This window comes from Anthonomus grandis, chromosome 4 (assembly GCF_022605725.1).
Source record: "Anthonomus grandis grandis chromosome 4, icAntGran1.3, whole genome shotgun sequence".
Classification (NCBI taxonomy): Eukaryota; Metazoa; Arthropoda; class Insecta; order Coleoptera; family Curculionidae; genus Anthonomus; species Anthonomus grandis.
This window is the reverse complement of record NC_065549.1, coordinates 21,564,489-21,575,019: the sequence shown is the minus strand read 5'-3', so window position 1 is coordinate 21,575,019 and position 10,531 is coordinate 21,564,489. Positions and strand designations below refer to the sequence as shown.

Sequence of the window (10,531 nt, the reverse complement as noted above, 5' to 3'; positions counted from 1 at the left end):
ATATGAGATATATTATTAATCACGTTTTCAGCAGTTTTTCTTACCAATATAAATCACTACGCTAATTAGTTAACTATTTAAGTACTAATTAAATGTGGCTTAAATAAGATTTTATATTGGTATATTAATACGGGTTTTTTAGGATTCATAAATCTTATTTATTTCTGTTTCACCATTCCTACTGAACTTTCTTTTTTTTTCTTCTCCTTTCCTTTTTTTATAAGATCCTCGCTTTTCCGATCCTAGATGTGGCTCATCAGATACTTAGAAATGATCATTTTCATAGCTAATTCTAATTTGCATTTTATGATCATATTACATATGGATGACTCAAACCCTAAAAACCTAAAAATGTTAGCAATCCTGGATGAAGTCAAACAGTTTAAACTTTTTAATTGACTGGACCTTCAGACTCAATACACTATGTTGTAAGTAGTAGTTTTGGATTGTATTGTCCCTCCCCAGAGAATCTATCTTTATTGTTCTTATTTTATTTATTTAATGCTCTCTCTACGTTTGAAACTTAAACTGAACATCGGTATTCTCTGATATTTTATCATCGTACGTTTTATAAGTAAGGAAGAACAAAAGCACGAAAAACAAATAAAAACTAGAAAACAGAAAGTAATAATAGAAAATTAACAATTATGACATTATATATTTTAAAAAATCAAGTCGACTTTTAAGTAAATTTGACTTAAACCTAGACATCATGAAGCTTATATCACATTTTTATGTTTTATTTCATATACTTAAATTCGCATAACAGTTCTGACAGAAAACAGAAAATAAATGCTTATTTTTACCAAGAGTATGTAGCAACATAATATAGCCAATCTGTGTGAGATAGTAGCTAAATGTAACTTTTTCAAACCACTGCATTAAGATATATTTCTAATTTAAGTGACACCTAGTTAAATAGTTCAAACAAAAATTATATTATACATGTCTTTTTCTTCCATTTTTATTTGATCATTATTTATTACTTTCATATTACATATTATTGTCATAGTTTTTTTTATATTTCGTTTTGTCACTTATATTATTGTATTAATTTATTTGGCATCCGCCATACAAAAACACAAAACAATTTAAAAACAATTTTATATTTTTTCCTCGTCAACATGCTTTTCTGGCTCATTCCAAGGCTGCACTTTTGCAGAACCAAAAATAATAAACGCTATTGCTGAGGATGTGCTAATGGCTGCAGCAATAAAAAAGACGATTCTCCATTGAAGAGGATCACTCTAAAAATAAATATACAATTTAAAACTTAACAAAACAAACAAATGCTGAAGGTAACAAAATTAAATTCACCTTAGATAATAATTTCTATAATATAAAAAGAGTATTAAGGGTATCATTCCGGATATCTAATAAAAATTGTTTAAGGAAAAACTTATAGTGTAAATTTTATCATTGCCAACGAAATGTAATTTGAACTAAATTAATTTTATAATCGACAAATTAGACTAAAGTGGGGAAATGCAGATGCAGTAAAAGATAAGGTTCAAAAACATCGTATAGTCATAATTAACAATGTTCTAATTGAAGAAGCACTATCTGGTAACAATGAGGTACAGGCTGTAAAATCTGTTTTAAAAGCATGCGAAATAAATCATCATTTTCATAACCAAATTTTTGAATTTTCCATTTTAATTCATCTAAAATAGAAAACTATGTAACTTGAGCAATACCCTTTTTGGGAAAACTATGTTAGTGTTACAGAAAGAATGCATTTACTTATAATATTAGAATACATATTACGATTTAATTAGAAGCAAACCTTAACTTGACTGTGTTTACTTACTGAATTCGTAACCACGCACTGTACAACCAGTGGCGCAACTATACCAGTTATTTGAGAAAATCCATTACATAATCCTATAATCAATGCAGAATGGTTAGGGCTGAGATCTAAATAATTTACACTAAAGCCGCAAAAATGGAAAGCATTAGTTCCCACAGCGGTTATAAGTAAGATAACTGCTACGATAGGCTGATCTGGTCTAATAAATCCAAGAACTACAAGAGCTATTGAAGGAAGAAATTGACCTGAAAATATAGGAATAATTAAAAGATATACAAGATTGAATTATTCTTTAAAAACTTATAGAAAATATGATTTAAACTTACCCAAAGAATTAAAGGTTTTTCTTGAGGCAGTTCTAGATAAAATTCCTTTATTTATTACAAAATCTGAAGTAAAACCGATTCCCCAACTCAATATCCACAAAACAATGTATGGTAAAGAAGAGAGCAAACCATTCTGAAAAAGAATCAAATAAGTTAAGAAATATTTATGTATATGGTGGTAATACGTACATCCTTCATATTAAAATGCATGACATAGTTCATGTAGCTAGGTATTTGTGAAAATAATGTCCAAAAGGCATAATTATTGCCAGTCTGGGTAATAAATAAAGCCCACACCGGCTTTGATGTTAAAATTGCTTTCCATGGTGTTGGGTGTTTCTAGAAAAAATTCCTGGTATAAAATACAATAGTCTAAAAAATCTATTATGTCTTACAATTTTTCCATCAGTGTGCCCTAAATTACTTTCGATATAATATTTTTCTGCTTTGCTAATATAAGGATTTTCAGAAGGACTATTATATCCAAAAATTATCATGAGAAAACACCAAATTATACCAATGATTCCATAAGAATAAAATGCCCATGGCCATCCGTAGGAACTTGATGATATCATGCCTGTTAGAAACATGCCTAGAATAGTACCACTAGGACCGGCTAAAAAATATTTTAAAGATAAATTTCTTACTTGTTGCAATTTATTTTATTATATGACTCTTTATTTAAAATCAAAAGTTTGTTGAGTATTTGTTTAATATTTTATTTTTTTTGAGTCTAAAATAATAAATTATTCTAACCCAGAGGTGAAAACTCCAACCGATACAATTTTTAATTGGCCATCGTATCCATACTACAAATAGATACTTGAGCATCCAGTATTTTAGCACGCGATCTATATAAATAAGAATTTTTTTTACCATATTGAATATCTATATAAAAACCGTTGAGATCGCAGATATCTATTTTTGTTTTTATTGGACTTTCTAATACTTATAGTCATTTATTACAATATCATTTTAAATTGTATGTACATATTAAAAGCCATTAGATAATATTGTATCTTAAGATACAATGAAACTAGTTTTTAGCAAGATTATGTGAATATTAAAGATTGTTTTTGGCAAGATTAATTAACTATTGAGAGAGTATAAATCAATTGTCAATTGGCTAAACTTGAGATAATTGTGGTAAAAAACTTTAGTAGCAGGATAAATACGTTTATATTATAAAGGAATCTACACAAATTCGACATGCGTAGCAAGTTTAAATACTTCTCTTGGAAGGTAAATATGGAAGTAGTAAGTGCTCACAAAGAAATTATATGTCTTTAAAGCTTTCAATTAAAAGTTTGTAAAAGAAGCTACTGCCCTTTTAAAAGAAACTTGCAGGTTAACATCGATGAAAGTATTAATATAAAAATGTATGCAAGCATATTCAAAAAGTTTGATGCCCGACGCCTTGACTGCTTTACAATACTTTAGCAGGCTAGAAAGAATAGTTCTAAATAAAAGCAAAACCCTAAAAAGGATCAGTAACTTTGATATATAGGATTACTAAAAATAATTTGAACAAAGGACAATTTCAGATTTTTCTTGTAAACGTGGTCACATCTCTAGAGATCGAATGGATGGAATGAAGAGTCTGTTATATATATTAGTAAAATAGGTACTCCAACAGTCAGTCATTTAGTATTTAATGGCGAAGAGCTGAGAATTAGCTTAGCATAACTTCAGCTTAGAACTAGTACAATATTTCAAACATTCTCAGAATTGAGATATGTCTCATCCCGATTTTCCAACTTCTTACATGACTAATTTAAATAATTTCTCTACATCTTAATGCTAATTTAATCTATTTTTGAAATATTAATACATTTATGAACAAAAAGATATTTATTATCAAAGTCTCTCTATCTATTCTGATTTGTATAGCCCTTTCCAGCCTAAATTATTATTTTTTCGAAAAAAATTTTTTTTTAGTTTAACTATGTAACAGGGACTATCTAGATAAAATATAGGGAAAATTAATTTTTTCTAATATTTGGTAAGAAAAAAAAAATATGATTCCATATGGAGTCAGTGGGTAGAAATTAAGTAACAATAATTTTTTTGCAATTTATTGTTATCTCAGAAAAGAAACTAGAAAAAAAGTAACAGGCTAAATTCTTTAGTTAAAGTAATAAAAAAAAACCAAAAAGCACACACTACATTATATGAAAATCTATAAAACAATTTTTGTCTTTGGTCAGACATAAAGCAACTTGACATTTACTACATTGAACTCTACTATAAGCCTTGATATAGTTTCGACATCTCTTTTTGGGTTCAATATGTGTGGGCCAGTGATTGATGTTATCAAATCGTAGGTCATCAATTGGATTAAAATTAACCTTTTTTTTTTTTAGGAGGCTCAGGAGTTTGATTTCCAAAAAGTACCGGAGAGTTTGCAGATGTACATGATGCAGGTCTCCCTCTTTTTTTGATTATAGGGTCTTGATATATCAGGGCATGTGCAATTTCGGATCTAAATACCAGTAACCTCTTAAAGGTTAATATATTCTTTTGATCACAGTGTCTTCTATACAGCAACCAAGCATTCACAATACTCATATCAACCAATTGAAATATTATTCGTAAATAATATCTCCTAACGCCGAATCTAATTCGATATAATGCCACAAGCATGTCATTTAGGTCCACACCCCCCTTATTTTTATTGTATTCCTTGATTATCGCTGGCCGTTCAACATCAACATATTTCTTGTCAGCAACAGACCATCTTTTCAGTCATTTCAGAGGTTCGATTCCCTTGTAATTTGAGGCAACATGCACAGGTTTATTATCATACCATTTGGCGACTATTATATTTTGATTGGTATCCATTTTGTAGTCAAATGAACCTCGGCCTCTTAGTTTTAATTCTTTGTCTGATATAAACTCACAGTCAGGCATACGTGCAACTCTCACAGTTTCTATGTCTAAAAACCCCAATTCCTTTAGGTGGCATAGAAGGTCATATGAAGTAAACCTTAAAATTTTCATTTCTAAGCAGCTCCTTACACAGCCACACTACAATATCACCACTGATGCCCAGAGTACTTTAATTTTTTATAGTACCCTTTCCTAGATAAACCTCAAAATCATATACAAATCCACTGCGGCCTGCTCTGGCGAACATTTTTATTCCCCATTTGTGAGGTTTGTTTTTTACGTATTGTTTCAGCGAATTACGACCTTTGAACGGAATCATGATCTCGTCCACAGAATTGAATTCTTCAGGTTCTATCTTGGAAAAATTACTTCGCACATCGTCAAGAAAAGGACGGACTTTAAAAAGTTTATCGTAGCCTTCTTGGTCTCTAGTCTTCATTTTGGTATTATCATTGAAGTGTATATTGGCGGATATTTAGTTTCATTGGCCCAATACATTCTGTAGCTTGGCATTTTTACTATACCAGTGAGAATTTGCATTCCAAAAAACATTGACATTTCGACAGAAGTAGTTTTCAAAGATACACCGTTTTTTTGCAACGAATACATATTGGTTTGTTCTACGATATTTTTTATCATATCGTTATTTACAAATAATTTGAAATAGCTCAAAGGGGGCATGATTTCATCCTCAAAAATACTATGATTTACATCGAATTGGTTATTACTTTCACTTATGTTTTTCTTTTTCCATATGGGCTTAGACTTTTTTGTTACACCACTGTTCTTTGTTTGGATAGAGAATAGTACAGCACCGTTGGCTGTGTGTCATCTTCTTCATCGAATAGTTCTTCATGTGTATGCTCATCAAGGTCTCGTTCGAGGTCTTCTAATTCAAAATGACCCGCATTTTCTGACGTCTGTGGGGTTGGCTGTTCTTTATCTGGGTCGAGAATTCGTTGCAACCTACAAACTTCATCAATTTCATTGACATCAAGGTCGTCGTTGTCACTTATGAAGTCCGCGTCTGATTCATCACCTTCCAGTAACAGCAGTAACCTCTTTTCATCTTCCTCTGTCAAACCAGTTCTGGACATCTATAAAAATACATAATTACCCTTGAAGCCCACTGACGCCAAATGGAATCATGAGAAAAAAAAATCACTAAGACTTACAAAAAAGTAATTGAATCATTAATTTATTTGTGACAGATACTGGTATAAATACACTAATTACTTATGTTTTTTTTGTCATAGAATCATTCAAACTTACCTTGGAAAATACACACAAACTTCACAGAAACTCTGCAAAAATTACCGGCATGACCGAACAAATCAAAATAATCGTCACGTGTTGATTTATTGGTTATTTTGCAAGAGTAGCAGCACTTACGCCATCTATACATAAAGGAAAACAACCAGACAACAGATGAACTGAATCTTCATTACAGATTTCTGTACGTAATGCGCAAGAGTTAAATATGCCATATGGCATCATTGGACTGGAAAGGGATAGTAGGTGTATGTGGAATTTGGTAGATCCATATTACAGGGTAAATTAAGTAAAATATTATGGTTTTAACAAGAAATATTGGTTATATGTAGCATTTCTTACCTGCATAGACTATGGTACCCAACCTTGATCTCTCCTGCGGAACAACCCAGTGACTTAACACAGCTGTGACAGAGGGGTATATAAATCCTTGGGTCAACCCTTGAATCATTCTGCACACCATTACGCCTTTTGAGCCAAAGTAGGCTGCCGCATACGGAATCCCAAATCCTATAAGTACATCAAGTGACATAACATGCAAAATCAGGCATTAAAAATAATTTACCAAACACGGAATTTATTGCATAAGTACAAATTAATATCCATTTGGCTCCAACTTTGGTAGCTGCCCATCCAGCAAATATCTGAGGCAATACATAACCCCAAAAAAAGGCTGAAAGTACTACATTCTTATCAGTCCAATGAGGATAACTCTAAAATAATTTATATAAAAATTAAAAATAGCAATAGACTTAAAACCAGCTAACTTAAACCTACTGGTATTTCAGGACTCTCATTTACAGAGGGATCTGTCATAGCAACTATAGCAACAGATAAGTTTACCCGGAAACCAAATGCTGTAAAGCATAATAGAAAGAGCAGGAAAACTTGTAGGTGACGATATCCAATTTTTGGAACTAAAACAAAAGAAACGGTTTATCTAAAGAAAAGTATTATTAACGGTAAATGTATGATGTTTTTAGGAGCAATATATTAAGAAGATTTATTCTTCATTCTCAGAAAATATAGAAAATTCAGTTCGAGACATTGGTGTTAAAGCAATATCATCATTGCTAAAAATTGTTTTTAAGAAAAGAGTCTTTTGTAAGAACCAGTACAATGGATTTAAAAGCTCTAGTTTTATTTTCATTATTTAGATTATTTCTTTATAAAATGGATTATGCAAGGATGTGGCAATCATAAGGTGTTTTTTTGCTTTTATTTAAAATGTTTACGATCATTGACATTCATTTGTAGACTCTCTAGATTAGATTAAAGCATGGAAGAGGTAGAACATTAATTAATATTGATTCAGAAGATAGAGATGATAAAGGTGTAGAAATTGCTCCATAGCCAAATTGGCGATTGTGATAAATGATAAAATAATGACGGCATATACATTTCTGATGTTTTATTTCGTTGATTCCCCAAAGTTCTCTCATCAAATTGATGTTTTTCCATTTATCTCGTCCGATTTATGCCATATCATTAATACCGCAACATTTAGATATACCCGATCTTCGTATAACGTTTTTGAAGGATATGTACGATACCTGCGGCACTATATGAGAATATACATTAAGAAAATTTAGAAAAATTAATTTGCCTTGAAACTTTGGCATCAATATAATTTCTTTATTGCTGGAATTCAATTAAGGCATTAAAAAATAGGATATATTCTCAATTCCTATTGGTGCGGAAGACTTATTGGAGCAGAAATTATATATACTAAAAAGAAACGGTTGTATTAATATTTTAAAACAAGTAATAGACAAAATCCAAATAGTGGTTAATCAGGCAAGATGCCCGAATATTATGTCTCTTATTTAATCTATACTCTCTGATTTTTGAAGAGATAAACATCGAATAAAAATCCTTTCACCAATGGAGTATAATACTTGTACTACTTCTACGATATTATATTGATGGTTTTATCCGAACTCGATAGAATTATATATTATATATGAATATAATACTTTATTTTAGTATGAGTCTAATAAAATAACGCAATTTTTGGGTAAGAAAAGTAGAAACCTGTAACTTATTAATGATGGGCCACTTTGTAGCATAACAACTTATGGTAAACCAATTAGTTAACGTCATAAAATATTCTATAGGGTGATTTTTTAGAAAAATTGGAAGATTTTCTCTTTCCTTTCTACAGTAGTGGCATACCTTTTTTATAAGCATTAACTTTAACAACAAATTAATGTTCAGTAAATAAGTTTTTAAAGGACCCTGAAATGCTTCTAGCCTATTAAGATAAAAAAATAACGCTTAAAATATTTGACAATAATAATTTTTATGTAGTAGAAACGTTTTAGTATGTCTTTATGTATCCACTTATCTTTATTTTTGAGAACATTTTATCAGTTTATAATGTAATGAAAACATTTAATTAAATATATTACTTACCTGATGCATTTAAATCTTCTTCAAATTTCTCCTTTTTTAAAAAAGTTTCTGTCAGTTCCTTATTTACTGCTCCATACACTTTTTGTTTATCTGTATAATTATATTGTTCCTTTTCCACAGCCATAATTATTATTTAGTTATACAGGAGAATAAACTTATATTTTACTATATTATTGCCATGACTGGTCCTTCTTCAACGGCACTTTAATAAAACTTTGAAAAGGACCATTTTATTTATAATACTTATTCTAAAATATTATATTTACTCATATTGTTTCAAAGCGACTGTACGACAATATTTATTAAGATTAACGCTTCTATTGTGATGTCATTTTGTATCTTTATAAATTTATTCCAATGTACTGGTATTTTATTACGCATAAAGATATTCCTTAACTTTTGTGAGTTATATAATACTAAATAGTTCACTTTTTTATTATTAGAATTACAGCTAGGTCCTAACTGCAATATATTATACTTGACAAAAAAACGAAGGAAATGAACGTAAAAATTGCTTGTTTTGTTTAGTGGTTAGTAGTATATAATTAAAGTTTAGTAGTATTTTTTTTCATATATTATGTTTTATAAAAATAAAATATTCTCTGCTTATACTTGTGATCTACTATCTGCCCAATATTTTCATTTTCTACGTTTCATTTACAAAATTCTGATAATTTTTCAAGATAATCTTTTTTTTTTAATTATATCTTCATCGAAACTATGTTGCTTTCTCAGCATATTTTTCTATTTTTGTTTTTAGAATTATCTGCTTCGTCGGATTAGACATAAACATATTTATTTAATTTTTTTAATTAGAATTTATTATATAAAAATCACTAAAAATTATGTGTTTTTATAGAATTTAATAATAAAAAAATATTAATATATTTTAAGTTAATATACTAATGAAGGCTAAAGATCAACATACCATTTACGCCATAAAAGAATCAATTCTAAAAAAAATAAAGCTCAACAATGCTTTTAAAGGAGTCTAAAAAATCTAAAAGAAAAGACTAGTAATATAAGTATGCCTCCGAAGATAAGATGAGAAGGAAGATAAGAAGAGATAAGCGGAATTTGCAGTGAAGTAATTTCTCTAAAACTTATATGTTTGAAAAAGTAGAGAATATGAAACTGTCGACAAACTCAAAACAAAAAGTTGTTTTCCTAAGTTGGGGTTACTCTTAATTCTAAATAAATTATTGACAAAGTTACCTTAGTCTGCTTTGAAAGCATTTTTAGGATATGTTTAAATAATTGAACTAATCTGAAAAAGGACTATCATGACCAATACTCGCAATTTAAATTTTGTTTCAAGTACTAATATTTATTTAATAATACTTACCCCAGATAAGAAAAAAAAATTATAATATTTCCAGAAGTTAGTTCGTGTATTAAGATCCGTATCTTCAAGTAAGAGTTACTACATAAATGGATACTTTATTATTATTTAGGGCCTTTATAACTCTTAATGAAAGCAAAAAACTAGCTGAGAATACCACAGCAGCGACACAGTTGTCCCCGAGCTCTCAACTGCTGATACAAGGGAGGATATCTGAACAACGAACTGTGCAGGTTCAGAGGAGCCAGGGCGATTAACTGATGATTGCCTTCCCAGATCCGACGACTAGGCATGCTGACAGCTAGCCAGTTCCATACCCCCACTAGCGGCGAACACCCTAGTTACAGCATGGAAGGGCTACTGTTGGCTGTTCTGTGCAAAAGGCTCACTGACCCCAATATCAACGTTGCCTTAATAATGGTAAGTCCAGGGCTCTGTTAAAGACTTACGGACTGTATTATATACTTACTTATCGAT

The 10,531-nt window shown here is 30.2% G+C and overlaps 1 protein-coding gene across 1 annotated transcript; it reads right to left on the bottom strand.

Annotated features, from left to right (window-relative positions):
• Positions 1-1,090: 1,090 nt before the first annotated feature.
• Positions 1,091-8,929, bottom strand: LOC126735462 (putative inorganic phosphate cotransporter). The gene is made up of 9 exons (XM_050439454.1): positions 8,713-8,929; positions 7,075-7,214; positions 6,863-7,010; positions 6,640-6,807; positions 2,532-2,752; positions 2,326-2,475; positions 2,137-2,269; positions 1,811-2,055; positions 1,091-1,247 (listed from the first exon to the last, which is right to left on the bottom strand). Exons 1-9 carry the CDS (start codon positions 8,834-8,836, stop codon positions 1,104-1,106), a joined length of 1,473 nt encoding a protein of 490 aa, XP_050295411.1. The 5' UTR covers positions 8,837-8,929; the 3' UTR covers positions 1,091-1,103.
• Between the last annotated feature and the right edge of the window lie 1,602 nt (positions 8,930-10,531).

Excerpts from the sequence above, each read along its gene's own strand:
- LOC126735462 (XM_050439454.1), bottom strand. The coding sequence starts at position 8,836 with ATGGCTGTGGAAAAGGAACAATATAATTATACAGATAAACAAAAAGTG. Across the intron at positions 7,215-8,712 it reads AGAAGATTTAAATGCATCAG|TTCCAAAAATTGGATATCGT; the intron begins GTAAGTAATATA and ends CTTTTGTTTTAG. Across the intron at positions 2,270-2,325 it reads TGCATTTTAATATGAAGGAT|AATGGTTTGCTCTCTTCTTT; the intron begins GTACGTATTACC and ends ATTCTTTTTCAG.